This window comes from Manis pentadactyla, chromosome 5, assembly GCF_030020395.1.
Source record: "Manis pentadactyla isolate mManPen7 chromosome 5, mManPen7.hap1, whole genome shotgun sequence".
NCBI lineage: Eukaryota > Metazoa > Chordata > Mammalia > Pholidota > Manidae > Manis > Manis pentadactyla.
The window spans coordinates 173,972,063-173,987,550 of NC_080023.1; the positions used below are offsets into that span (position 1 = coordinate 173,972,063).

General features: G+C 35.7%; 1 protein-coding gene across 1 annotated transcript in view; it reads left to right on the forward strand.

The window, feature by feature from the left end:
- Positions 1–15,488, forward strand: part of RAB22A (RAB22A, member RAS oncogene family) — a 49,629-nt gene that overhangs the window by 897 nt on the left and 33,244 nt on the right. Inside the window, exon 2 of the mRNA XM_036901887.2 lies at positions 402–481. Coding sequence (XP_036757782.1) covers positions 402–481 — 80 coding nt within the window. The remainder of the gene's footprint in view (positions 1–401; positions 482–15,488) is intronic.

A 15,488-nucleotide genomic window follows, 5' to 3' on the forward strand; every position in this document is an offset into this window, starting at 1 on the left:
TTAAAGACTGGAAAGGATCCCAAAAACTAGTCTCCCCTTTCCCAGGTAGGGTGGGACTGGGATTTATCAGGAATTACTCAGAAGTAATTCAGAAGTTTACAGTTCACTTTTACATATTAAAAAGCGAGTTTGTCACTTTTTACACTAAGCAGAAACTATCGGTCTTTTAAAAGGTCGTGATGTCTCTTAAAAACTGTAGAACCCCTTCACTACAATATATTTTGAGATCTTTTAATTACTGTACTCCCTGAATCTTTATGAAAACCCCCTTTGTGTCCCTTAACTTATAAATTTTACCTGTCCAGGACAGTTTTTCTCAAATCCTAAACTTAGAGCACAAGGTAGTTTTGATGTCTGCAAGCAAGTACTTTTTTCTCTTCACCCATCTCATTCTTTTCCAGGATACAGGTGTAGGTAAATCCAGTATTGTATGGCGGTTTGTGGAAGACAGTTTTGATCCGAACATCAACCCAACAATAGGGTAAGAGACTAAGTTTATTGAATCTACATCTAAAGATGTTCTGGAAGTCCTTAGAAATCAAAAGTGTGTTATGGGCGTGGGCGTCAGTGTTTTATACAGAGTGAATTCAGAGGCAGTAGCTCCTGTCATCTCTGGAAGGACCTGTAAGAGTACGGGAAGATGGGTGCGTTTTGGAACCGTCTTTTGGTTTGTTAGTGAGAAGTTCAAAATGGAAATTTGAATTAAAGTTTTACTTATTAGGGTATACATACAACTTTAAATCTATAAATATCAACAGCATTTATACCTTAAAATAGGACAGAAGAAAATAGGTCCTAACACTGTTCTTTCAGAATGTCAACCAAGATATTTAGATGGTTTAGTTCTTCCTGAAAAGTAGGAGTTCTGACTCTTCTTACACATTCCTGCAGTAGCAATAACAATAAATTAATGCTGAAATGTAAGATTTTTTTCCAGTGTCTGGTTCCTTGGATAAGTGATATTGACTGGCTATAGGTTTTTGACTCTATGAGAAAACTTTTCAGAATATTTAAATATCGTAACATTATACTTTTCCCTGTGAGAAGTTTTGTTTAATATGTTTTAATATCTTGTTTAATTTGTAAAATGTACAGCTTCTATGCTATTTTTATTGCAAACCCCCAATCAAATGGTTTCTTCCTTTGAAAGAAAAATACCAATAGGTAACTAGAAATATTTTATAGCGTACACATACTCATTTAAAGGCATGGAGATAAAATCACCACTTTCTGAAGTTAAAATACCTTTCATTTTCCTTCACGAAAGAACTGGGTATGTCCACATGTCTGCAGCATGACCTCATCCTCCTCAGGGCTTGCCTGTCCCTACCTGCTTGGGAAAGTGAAATGACAGGAAGTGGTAGCAAGTAGTACTGGTGACTCAGTGAGTGACACACTTCCCACAGTCAGAGCTGAGAACACAGCTCTGAAATATCCAACTGCTACTTTGGTCAGAAGTGCCCCCGCAGATGAGGAAAGGGGAAAATGGGGGGCATAGCGCATGGTGATGAGGCCTGCAGCCCTGCCCTGGGCATCCACTCCTCCCTGTTTGCCATCCCTCCCAGTCTGACAGACGCCGGGGTTTCTCAACCTTCCCAAGTCCACTTTCTTCACAAGGTGGTCTTGTCTCACATTGCATGGGAAAGAGGAATACGAGGCTTTCCCTTCATTTCCTTCCACCTTTCCTTGTTCCTTTTTTTGACACGTAAAAAAAAAAGCAGGTGTCTTCCTCCTCCATGACCAATCCCCCACCACACCTGTGCTCTGGGGACCCCCTCTTCATCAGTTCTTCCCATAGCCTGGTTATTCCCTTATCTCACCAGTACCCCAGCCCTGCCTCTTTGTAGCCAGCAGATGCTCCTCATCTACCTGCTCCACTAAGACAGAGGCATTCCGCAAGCCTGCCACACACATTGTAGAACCCTGGGAAGAGAAGTTACTACTTCCTCAACTGCCACTCTAATCCTCAACTCACTGTCATCTCAATTCTACCCCCACCATTCCACTAAAACCACCTTCCCTGGGTACTGGTTTCCATCTAATTGTCAAAACAATGGCTTTTTTAAACTTCATTCATTAGTGCCTACTATATGCCAGATACTAGACTGAGTACTGGTAATATAGGAGTACCTTAGGCCCCACTGCTGCTTTGTAAATAAAGCTTTACTGAAACACAGTCCTACCCATCATTTGCATATTGCCTCCTGCTGTATGGCAGAGTTAGAGAGTTGTGACAGACCCTATGGCCCACAAAACCAAAAAATATTTACAACTTGGCCCTTTCAGAAAAAGTTTGCCAGCTCTTGATGTAGATATGCTGGTAAGAGCTGACATTTAACTATGGGAAGATGAGTGGGTTAATACTTCAACACAGTTTTTGAAGAATGGCTTCGTGTTTTTTATGTCCCATACATTTGGGATCACAAAGATTTTTAAACTTTGGCTTAATAGATCTATTTCTACTAGTTTTTGTTTATTATGTAAGGTAAGAGACAAGGATTTTAATTTTTTTTACATGTGTCAAATCAGTCATTCCAGCAACATTTTGTTCTGTTGAATTCTGCATTTATTTAAATTACATTGACAGTTTTGTCACAAAAATAAATTTATATGTATGTGTGGGTTTATTTCTGTTGCATTAATCTATTTGTGCCAGTGTAATACACTAACTTGATTGTTGTAGATTTATAGAAAGTCTTGAAATAAGGTATTGTAAGTCATCCTACTGTATTCTTATTTTTCAAATGTGTTTGGCTCCTCTAACGCCTTTGCATTTCTATTTAAGTCACAGAGTCACAATGTCCAATTCCTTAAAAGAACCAGCAATAACTTTGATTGGGATTATATTGAATCTATATTGATTAATTTGGGGAAAATTGACATCTTAATAATATTGTGTCATCCTATCCATAAACGTGGTATTTTTCTCCACTAATTTAGGTCTTTGATTTTTATCAACAAAGTGTTTTAGTTGTCACTCTGCAGGCTTTGCATATTTTTTATTAGATTTATCCCAGAGTATTTCATGGTATTTCATGATTTGTAAATGGAATTTTTTAATCTCAATTTTCAGTTGTTTATAGATTATTAATTTACATAGATATAAATTGATTTTTACATATTGACCTTGTATCTTGTGACTTTGCTAAATTCACTTCAGGCTCCTTTTTTATAGATTCCTTAGGTGTGCAATCATGTCATCTGTGATGTACAATTGTACTTCTTCCTTTCCAGTCTATATGCCTTTTATTTCTTTTCCTTGCCTTATTACATTAGCCAGCGCCTCCAGTACCCTTACCTTATTCCCAGTCTGGGCTGGGGAGGGAGGACAGGACCTTCAGTCTTTCACCATTAAGTTGGATGACAAGGCTCTCATTTTTTTATAAGGTACCTGCTGTCAGGTTGAGAGTGTTCTTGTCTGACCCTAAATCAGTGTGACGATTATTTCTTTTTATCAAGAGTTATGTTGGATTCTGTCAGTTTTTCTTTTCAACATCTTTTGAACTGTTCTTGTGCTTTTTCTTTAATATTCTTACAATACTGAATTACAACAATCAGTATTAAAATATTAAACCAATGTTGCATTCCTAAGATAAATTTCACTTGGTTATTAGGCATTTTTATTTATTGAATTGATTTACTAAAGTTTTGCTAAGATTTTTGCCTCCATGTTCATGATGGATATTGATCTGTAATTTTCTATAATGTTTTTCTCTCTAGCTTTGGTATCAGGGCCTCATAAATAAGATGGGAAGTATTTTCTCCTTTCCTACTTTTTTGGAAGAGTTTATGTAGAATTAGTATATTTTTTCCCTTCCTTAAAGGTTTGCTATATAATTCACAAGTCACCTGACCAAGGAGTTTTCTTTGTCTGAAAAATTTTAACTACAGATTTAATTTTTTAATAGATACAGCCCTGTTCATTTCTTCCTGAAATAGCTTTGGTAATTTGTGTCTTTGAAGGAATTTGTTATAGTTATGTTTTTAAATTTATTGGCATAAAGTTGTTCATAATATTTGTCTATTCTTTTAATGTCTTTAGGTTTTGTCCAGCTAAATTTATCAGTTTTAAGTCTACTCAAAGAACCGTTTTTTTATTTCATTAATATTTGTGTTCTGTTTCATTGATATTTCCTTTTCTCTTCGTTTTCTTCTTCTTCCTTTGCTTAGTTTGGCTTAATTTGTCCTTTTTTTTGATTTTTAAGGTAGAAGTTTAGCATATTGATTTTTAAGGCACTTTTTTTCCTTCTATGAGCAATTAAAACTATAAATTTCCCTGTCAGTATTGGTTTAAGTGAATCCCACAGAGTTTGGTATGTTGTGTTTTCATTTTCATTTAGTTTAAAGTATTTCTTATTTCCTTTGTGACTTGTTTAACCCGTTGGTTATGTAGAAGTATGTTTTCTAACTTCCAGTAATTCAGGGATTTTCCAGAAATTTTTCAATTATCGATTTTAGTTTAAATCCATTATGGTCAGATATGTACTCATTATTTTTTCACACCTTTTATAATTTGACATTTGTTTTTATGGCCTAGAATATGGTCTTTGTGAATGTTCTATGTGTACAAGAAAAGAATGTGTTCTGTTGGTGTGGAGTGTTCTATAAAAAGTAAGTCAGCTTGGTTAATAGCATTGTTAATGCCTTCTGTACTCCTACTGATTTTTTTTCCCTCTTATTTGCAGTGAAAGGAGTGAAATCTAACCCTAATTGAGGATTTGCCTCTATCTCTTCTTAGTTCAGTTTTTGTTCACATATTTTGAAGCTTGTATTGCTGAGTATTTCTACATATAGCATTGCTATTTTTCTTACCAACTTGACCCCTTCACCATCAAGAAATATCCCTCTTTTCTCTGGTAACAGTCCTAATTCTGAATTCTACTTTACCCCATGTTAAAAATGCTCTTCAGCTCTCTGTTGATTAGCATTTATGTATCTTTGCCTGTCCATTTACGTTTAATCTATTTATATATTTAAAGTAGGTTTCCTGTAAACAGCATTAAGGGTCCTGCTTTTATATCTCATCTGACAGTCTGTGCCTTTTAACTGGAGTGGTTAGCCTGGTGCTGTCCAACAAAGTTGCCAAGAGCCACATGTGACTGTTTGAGTCAAAATTAAAACTTCAGGTCCTCAGTCACATGAGGTACCTGTCAAGTCAGTCCTCTGTTGAAATAGAGAGCTCTGTTATATAGTACTGGATTAGACCATTATTTGTATTTATTATAACTACCAGTATGGTCTGCTTAAAACTGCCATCTTGGTGTATTTTTCTATTTGCCCCATGTTAATGATTCCATTTTCTCTTTACTGTTGGCTTCTTAGGGCTTCCCTTCTATTTTATTATTTTAGTGGTTGTCCTAGGATTTAAAAAGCATCTTTATCAGTTTGCTTTCAAATAATACAGTTTCACATATAAGAACCTCACAAGAATATACCTTTATTTTCCACTCTCGTCCTTTGTTACTGTCAGTTTTTACTCCTGCATCCTATAAGATCCATTGTACACTTTTTTTGCCATAGTCAGTGATCTTTTTAAAAGACTATTATAATAGTCTTTTTTTCTGAGTCCTTGTGCTGCTATCACAGTTTCTTAATTTCTGTATCATTGTAATAAATTTTGTGAGTTTTCTGTGTTACTCTTCAAAAACGTCTTGGCCGTTCTTGGCCTGTCACATTTCCATTTTAACATTAAAAATCTCGTCCGTTTTCATACACATGAACACACCAGTCCCCACTGTGTTTAACTGGCAGTCCACTGAAACAAAAGATTGGTTTGAAAAGAAATGGTCCCTTATGCTACTGAATCTTCTCGTGTATGAATGTAGACTGTTCTTCCATTTATGCAGCTTCTTTATGTTCTCTCAATATTTTTTCTGCTTCCCTGTACATCTTTCCCTAGATGTATTCCAAGGGGTTTGAAGTTTTAATGCACTTTTGTTGTATTAATGTACTAAATGGTATTGCTTTGAAATATCTTTATTTCTAATCTTTAAACTTTTTCTTAGACTTGAGTAGGATCTCTCATACAGTGCTGAACAGAAATGGTGGTACTGAATGTTCTTGTTCTATCTTAGTGGGAAAGTGTCCATTATTACACCATTAAATATATTTGCTCTAGGTTCTTTGTACATACCCCTTATCACGTTACACTGTCCTTCTTTGCATCATTTGCAGAGACTTTTTTTTAATGTGAATAACTGGGATTTATCAAAAGGTTTTTCTGCATCATGTAATTATTCTCATGCTGTTAAAGTGGTAAATTACATTGTTGAATTTTCACAAATTCAATAAATTTCATAAATTCAAATCCATTCAGATGGTGATGTATTACTTTTTTTATATATCACTGGCTTTAGTTTGCTGCTATTTTTTAGAATGTTTGTGTATGTTTATAGGTATGATTATGTACATTTTTATAATATACATGTCGGTTTCAGTATCAAAGTTTTACTTCCCTTATAAAACTCGTTGGGAATCTCTTACATGGAAGAGTTTGTATAAAATTTGTCCATATTTCTTCCTTAAAAATTAGTAAGTTCATCTTTGATGCCATCTAGGCTTCTAGCTCTTTGTGTAATAGAATTTAAGGAGTCTGTTTCTTTCATAGTTGTAAGATTATTAACTTTTTAAGGATTTTGACTCTTTCATATACTTTTTTCAGTATATTGGCATGAAGATGTTAAGGTTCTGTGCTGATACCCTTTCGCATTTCTGGCGTGAGTTTTCCTTTGAACAACTCTACAGTGTGTGTCTCCCTCATTAATTTCTGCTCCTGTGCTTATTGTCTGACCTGTTCAATGTGCTATTCTTGTTCTAGCTCCTGAGATAGGTGATTATACCACTGATTTCAAGTCTTTACTCTCTTCAGTTGTATTCCGTTATTTTGAAACCTTAACCATGGCTGTTGCTGGATCAAACAAGTTTTTATGTACCATAATTTCATTATCATTCATTTCAAAATAGTTTCCAGTGTCTGTTGTGATTACATCTTTACCCAAGTGTCATTTAGATGTGTGTTTCTCAGTTTTCAAATGTAGAGAAATTTTACAGTTAACTTTTTGTTAATGATTACTGGCACAATTGTATTGAGGTGAGCGAACATATTTTGTGTGATTTAAATCCTTTAAACTCTGGTAACGGTTTGCTCTATGGCCCAGCATATGTTGATTTTTGATAAATGTCCCCTGTGTGTTTGCAAAGATCGTATACTTTGCAGCTGTTAGGTGCAGTGTTCTGTGAATAGAATTAGGTCAGTTTTATTAATCATGTTGTTCATTTTTTCTGTTACCCTTGCTGATTCTTGATCTACTTGAAACCACAGTCACTAGGAGAAGTGAGTTTAAATTTCACACCACCGTTGTGTATTTGTCTGTTTACCCTTTTCATCCTGTTAGTTTTGCCTTATCTATTTTGCACTACACTAAATGGCTACGAATTTAGAATTTTATATCTTACTGAAATACAAATCTTCTAACATTCTGAAATGTATAAGCCCTGGGACTGCATTTCTGCCTTGAAGACTAATTTGTCCATTATTAGTATAATTATCACTATTTCCTTTGGTCAGTATTTGCCTGGTGCATCTTTGTCTCATCCTTTTGTTTTTAACCTTTCCATGTTTGTTTTTAAGGTGGGTCCTTGGTGATAAGCTTATGATTTGATTTTGATAAAGTATACTCCATGTAACCATCAGCCTAATCAAAATCCAGAAATTTCTATCACCTCAGACAGTTCCTTCTGTGGGTCTCATTCCCCACAAGCAACCACTATTGTGAACTGGATCACTACAGATTAATTTGCCTGTTCCTGAATTTCACAAAAATGAAATAATACAGAATATACTCTTTGGTGTCTGATTTCTTCTCCATAAAACAGTGTTTTGGAGATTTCAACCATGTTGCATGTATCCTGTGCTCCCCCCCTTTTTTTTTCTTTCTCTTTTTTACTTGGTGAATGATACTCTCTTGTACGAATAAAACTCTGTTTGTTTATCCATTCTGATCATGGACATCTGGGTTGTTCCCAGTTTTGGTCTATTAAGAATACAGATACTGTAAACATCCTTTTATAACTCTTTGTGGACATAGGTTTTCATTTCTCTTGGGTAAATAACTAGGAGAAGAATGTCTCGTTCACAAGATAGGTGCATATATAGCTTAATAAGTTGCCAGTTATCCAGAGGGGTTGTATCATTTTACCCTCCCACCAGCCATGTGTAGAATTCCACTTACGTTACATCCTTACTGCTGTTTGACTGTCTTTTTAACTTTAGTTTACTCTAGTGGATATAAAAGGGTATCTCATTGTGCTTTTAATCTGCATTTCTCAAAGGACTAATAATGTTAAGCACCTTTGCATATGTTTATTTGTCTTTCATGTATCTTGTATAACATCTCACTATTCAAGTCTTCCCGTTTTTATTTGGGGTTTTTGTCTTATTTCTTGCAGATTTGTAGAAATGTTTTATGTATTACAAAAACAACTCTTTTGTCAGGTATATTTATTGGGAATATTTTCGTCCATCCCATGACTTGCCTTTTCGTTACTGATGTCTTCTGATGAGGGCGAGTTTTAATTTTAAGGAAGTCCATGTTATCAATTTTGCCTTTTTTGGTTCACCCTTTTTTGGACCTCTCTAGGTAATAAGCTATGCCTGCCCTAAGGTCTCAGAGATGTTCTCCTATGTTTTCTCCATAGTTTTAGCTTTACATTTAGTTCTTTGATCCATCTCCAATGAATTTGTCTGTATTTTGTGAGGGCAAGGTTAAGTTCACATTTTCCCATGTGATTATCTAGTTTTCCCAACATCATTTACTGACTTTATCTTCCCCATTGAATAGCTTTGGATCTTAGTAAGCAATGACAATGCTGAGTCTTCTGACCCGGGAACAGGAAATTTCTCTCTGTTTACTGATTTCTCATTACTGAAGTCAGGAAGTGTAATACCCCCATTTTAAAGTTTGCAGCCTGGTAGTCCTAAAATTTTTTTTGTTCATTTTTTCCTATTAATGGTTTTAAAACTATTGTAAATGAAATTGCACTTTTTTCATTTTACTTGCAATTGGTACCTTTACACAGAAATAACATTGATTTTTGTATATTGACCTTATATAATTCTGTTAAATTCATTTATTCTAGTAGTCATCTGACAGATTCATTAGGATTTTTTACGTACATGATTTCTTTGAGAAAAAGACAGTTTGACTTCTTCCTTTCACTTTAGTTTCTTCCATCCCCTGCTGCACTGGCCAGGACCCCCAGTACCATACTGAATGACAGTGGTGACCAACATCATTGCCTTTTCCCATTCATAGTAGAAAAACATTCAACATTGTACTATGAACTGTGATATATTGGCTGTAGGTTGCCCATTATTAAGATGAGGAGGTTTCTGTCTATTACTGGATGGCTGAGTTTTTGTCAAGAATAGGTCTTAAATTCTGTCTTAATACTTTTCTGCATTTACTTAGTTAATATGGTTTTTCTCCTTTTTTCTGTTAATGCAGCAGATAAATGTATTAGTTATACATTGCTGAGTAACAAATTATCCCAGTACTTAGCCTCTAAAAACAACAAACCAACCCATCACATTTTCTGTGGATCAGAAATCTTCAGTGGCTGAGCTGGTGTGGTTCTGGCTCTGTGTCTCTCAGGGTGGTGTTACAATCAAGAAGCCCACTGGGGCCACAGTCATATGAAGGCTTGACTGTTGCCACAGAATCTGCTTCCAAAATGGCCCACTAATGTGGCTGTTCTTTGGAAGCCTCAGTTCCTCAGATGTTTACCATGTGAGCTTCTCCAAAGGGCTACTTGAGTGTCCTCACAACAAGGCATCTAACTTACCCCAGGGCAAGTGATCCAAGAGAGAGCAAGGAGGAACATTCTTTTTTTTTTAAGTATCATTGATACATAATCTTATATGATTTCAAGTATACAACACAGTGATTCAGCAGTTACCCATATTATTAAATCCTCACCCCCGCTCATGCAGTTACTATATGTCAGCACTGGAAGGTGTTACAGAACAGTTGGCTGTATTCTCCATGCTGTACTACCATCCCAGTAACCAACTTATATTACGATTGTGCCCTTTTATCCCTTTCATCCTCCCCACCCACTCACCCCAGCCCCTCCCCCATGGCAACCGCCAATCACTTTTCAATGTCTGTGAGTCCACAGCTGTTTCATTTATTTGGTTTGCTTTGTTTTTAGATTCCACAAGTAAGTGAAATCATACACTATTTGCTTTTCTCTGCCTTGCTTATTTCACTGAGCATAATACCCTTTAGGTCCATTCAAGTTGCTGGAAATTGCAGGATTTCTTTCTTTTTTATGGCTGAATAATATTCCCTTTGGTATATGCCCCACCTCTTCTTTATCTGTTCCTCATTGATGGACACTTTTGTTGCTTCCATACCTTGGCTATTGTAAATAATGCGGCAGTAAACATAGGAGTGCATGTATCTTTTCGAATCAGAGATTTTGTTTTCCTTGAAGTGAAATTACTGGGTCATATGATATTTCTATTTTAAGTTTTTTGAGAATCTCCATATTGCTTTCAGAAGTGGCTGTACCAGTTTACATTTCCACCAACAGTGCAGGAGGGTTCCCTTTTCTCTACTTCCTCACCAACACTTGTGATTTCGTGTTTTTTGGATAGTGGTCATTCTAACTGGTGTGAGGTGATACTCATGTGGTTTTGATTTGCATTTCCCTGATGATTAGTGATCTGGAGCATGTTTTCATTTTTTCTGTTGACCATCTCTGTTTCTTCTTTAGAAAAATGTTCAGGTCCTCTGCCCTTTTTTTAATCAGGGTATTTGTTTTTTTGGTGTTGAGATATATGAGTTCTTTATACATTTTGGATGCTAACCCCTTATCAGATGAATCATTTACAAATATATTCTCCCATGCGGTAGGGTGCCTTTTTGTTCTGCTGATGATTTCCCTTGATGTACAGAAGCTTTTTAGTTTGATGTAGTCCCACTTGTTTATTTTTGCTTTTGTTACCTTTGACCAAGATGTGTCCAGAAAAAAGCTGCTCATGCTTATGTTCAGAAGATTTTTGCCTCTGTTTTCTTGTAAGAGTTTTGTGGTTTCATGTCTTATATTTAGGTCTTTAATCCATTTTGAGTTTACTTTTATGTATGGTGTTAGACAGTAATCCCTTTTCATTCTCTTGGATGTAGCTGTCCAGTTTTTCCAGCACCATTTATTAAAGGGACTGTCTTTTCCCCAGTGTATCTTCATGGCTCCTTTATCATGTATGAATTGATCATATATGTGTGGGTTTTATTTCTGGGCTGTCTATTCTGTTCCACTGATCTGTGAGTCTTTGCTTATGCCAGTACCATCTGTTTTGATTACTGTAGTTTTGCAGTATAGCTTGAAGTCAGGAAGTGTAATACCCCCAGCTTTGTTCTTTCTCAGGATGGTTTATGCAAGCCTGCAGTATCTTTTTAAGACCTAGTCTTGGAAGTCACCTACTGTGGCTTCTGTTCATTAGAAAGGAATTACTAAGCCCATCTCATACCGGCAGCATACAGAATTAAGCTCCACTTTTAAAGTGGGGAGTACTGAAAAACACAAAAGTGGGCATATTTTTTAACTACCACAGTTATATTAATTGAATTTCCAAAAGTTTAGTGATCTTTGCTGTATGTAATCATAAATAAACATCAGACAAACTCAAAATGAGAAACATTTTATAAAACAACAGGCTTGTAATCTTCAAAAGTCTCAAAGTCTGAAATGTCAAGGAAAGACTGAGAGGCTGATCCAGATTGATGGGAACTTTGAAAAGAGTCATGATAACTAAATACAGCGTGTGATTTTGAACTACGTGTTTCTCTGAAAAGGATAGTACTGGGACAATTGGCAGAATTCAAATGATTCTGAGGAATAGGTGGTAGTAATGTGTTGGTGTTAATTTCACTATTTTGATGAGATTTATTCTGCTTATGTAGAAGAATAGTCTTGCTGGTAGGAAAAGTCTACTAACAGAGGTAATGAGGCAACTTATTCTCAAATGGTTCAGGTTAAATAAATTCTGTGCTTATAACTTTGCTCTAAATTGAAGACTTCCTTTTTTTTTTAATGATGGCTATTTTACTGTAAAAAAAAAAAAGACATTCAAAGACAACTGACTTTTTTCTCCTAATGTCATTAAAAGTCAGTTGTCTTTTTGGTGTAAAGCATTATAATATTGGTGAAGCCTTCTTCACAGGCTCTTAAAAGCTCAGGCCACCTTACTTACCCCATAGAGGGACTCCTTTGGTGAGCCTTAATACCCTGGTCTGGGCCACTCCACCCTCTACCATGTGTACCTACCTGCGTGGCCCACCTACTGTGTATTTCACATACATACTACCATTTCCATTGCTCTTTTTTCCTTCCTGTGGAATGGAGTTTTCATCTGGTATCATTTCCCTTCATCCTAAAGAACTTTTTTAGCACTTCATGTATTCAAAGCTAGCATGACACATTCCTGCAGTTTTTGTTTATCTGAAAATGATGGTGTATTGCATCGTCACTTTTGAAGAATATTCTTGCTAGATAAAGATTTCTGGGTTGATTTTTTCCTGTACTTTTTCTTTTCCTTTTTTTCCTTCTTTGTGCAGTATAATCATTCAACATTTGTACAGTCCATACACTGATTACCACAGTATGTTTAGTTAACATTGCCACACATAGTTTCAATTTATTTTTCTTGTAGTAAGAACTTTTAGATTTACTCTCTGAGCAACTTTCAAATATACAATACAGTATTGTTAACTGTAGTCACTGTGCAATACATTACATGGGCAAAATGGGTGAAGGTGTCCAAAAGGTACTAACTTCCAGTTATAATAAGTCTTGGGGATGTAATGTACAGGTTTATCTTTCAGAATTTTAAATATAATATTCTATTGTATTCTGGTTTCATGGTTTCTGCTAAGTGGCCTGTCATCATTCTTAACATTGTTCCCTTGTATGTACTGTATCTTTTATTATCTAGCTGCTTTTAAAATCTCTTTATCTTTCGTTTTCAGCAATTTACTGTAATATGCTAGGTGCATGATATCCTCAGGGTTCATTAAGTTTCTTGAATCAGAAATTTGATTATTTGGAACATTTTTAGCCATTATTTCTGTAAATATTTTTTCTACCCCATTCTCTTGCTCCTCCTGTGGGATTCTGATTTCACATTTGTTAAACTGTTAGATATCTCACAGGTAACTAAGGCCTGGCTTTGTTTTTGTTTTTGTGTTTTTCCATCTTTTCCTCTCTGTTCTTAGGATCACATTATTTCTATCCGTAAGTCTTTAGTTTCAGATGATCCTTTCTGTCTGGTAAGCACATCTATTTTATTTTTCCACTTCAGATACTGTCCTTAATTCTAGAATTTCCATTTTGTTCTTTTTTACACTTTATATATGCTTAGATTCCCCATCTGTTCACTCAATATGGGTCTTTTTCTTTAAGTCCTGATTATATTTATAATAGCTACTTTTAAACTTCATGTCTCCTAATGTCAACATCTGAATCAGTTCAGGATCTGTTGCTGTTGACTCTTTTTTCTTTTGACCTTGGGTCACATTTCTTGGCACATCTAGTAATTTTTTATTATATATGGACACTGCAGGAAGTATGCTGAGATTTTAGATTCTCTTTTTGTCTGCTGAGGAGTTTGGGTTTTGTTTTAGCAAAAAGTTAAACTGTGGGCTAATCATGAACTTGTGGAAGCTTGCTTTTACCCTTTGTTAGGATAGTTCTTTGGAGTATTGTCTTTAGCATTATGGCAAATCCATATCCCTGGGATACTGTCTTTGCTTCTCAGGTATGGCCTGTCTGGGTTTTCATTCAGAATGTTCACTGGGCCCCTGTAACTTGACAGGATTCAGACTCCCACTTCTTTTCTTTCAACTTTCCAGTTGTTGCTGGCCTTGGCATCTCTCCCTTGTGTGAAATTTAGGAGTCAGCCATGGACTTGGGAGGACTTTATATATAGATTTGAGGCTTCCTCTGCAAGTCCTTCCTTTCTAGGACATCCCCTCTCTATTTCCAGCCGCACTGGTAAGCCCTGAACTTTGCTTCCAGCCAGTAGCACAGTTTTCTGCTTCACAAGCTCATGAGGGTCATTCCAGTACAGGCTACCACCAACCATTACTAGACTCTGAACTCCCCAGATTTGACTCCTTAATTTGAATATTTAATTATTTTACTTTTAATAAATTACTGATGTGTTTATGTTTAAACCTACAAGTTAACAGTTTGCTTTTTACGTACTTGTCTGTTCCATGTTCTTTTACATTGGATTTTGTTTTGTTTTGTTTTTAATACCATGTTTCCCCCTTTGTTATCTTGATAATTGTACTTTCATTATTCTTTAAATGTTTTCTCTGGAATTATGCATCCTTAACTTCTTGTAGTGTAATATAAATTACTTTCACCACATTCCAGCAGTGCAAGGATATCAGATCTAATTTCTCTGCCTCCTGCTTTTATTCTCTTACAGTGCATTTTAATTCTAAACTTCATAGGACACTTATTGTTATATAAAAACTGTTATATAAAAACATTCCTGTCACTTTCCTCCACATGTTTACTCTGTCCACTGCTTTACATTCCTGCTTGCATTCCTGACCTACCATCTGGAATTAGGTACTTCATTCTGAAGAACACTGTTGTGTATTTCCTTCAGTATACTTTCCTGGTGCTGGGTTGTCTGACTGAAAATGTCCTAATTCTATCATTTTTTTTAAAATTGAGCTTTTGTTTGCATACAATAAAATGTGTAGTTGAGTGAATTTTTACCTTGTACTTGTTTAAGTATCATCATGATACAGAACATTTCCATTGGCCCTGAAAGCTCCCTTCCAGGTGAATCTACCCCGCCTTCCCAACTTAACCACCATTCTGATTTCTGTCATCAGAGAGTAGATATGTGTTTTCTTCATATAAATGGTGTCAAATTACATGTACTCATTTGTGCTGCCTCCTTTTGCTCAAAATACTATTTTTGAGATTCATCCCTGTTTTTGCATATGGCAGCAGTTTGCTCCTTGTAATTGCTGACTCGTATTCCACAGTATGAATAGACCACAATCAGTTCATCCAGTCTCCTATTGATGGACATTTAAATGGGGTCCAGTTTTGAGCTATTAAGAAGGAAACTGCTATGATGTTTGTACATAGTTATTTTTGTGGACATGTGTTCACATTGCTGTTGAATATGCACTCAACATGAGATTACTGGTTACTAAGCATATTTCCTACCTGTCATTATATAACAGATTGCCCTTAAATTTAGCAGCATAAAACAATATTGAACATGTTGTTACCTAACACAGTGTTTATGGGTCAGGAATTCAAGAGCAACTTAGCTAGGTGATTCTGACTCTTGCCATATAGACTTACTTCTTCATCGGGCTGCTTGAGTCTCCTCACAACGTGGGAGCCACCATATTCCTAACGAACAACCCATGAGACCCCAAGATGGAAGCCAC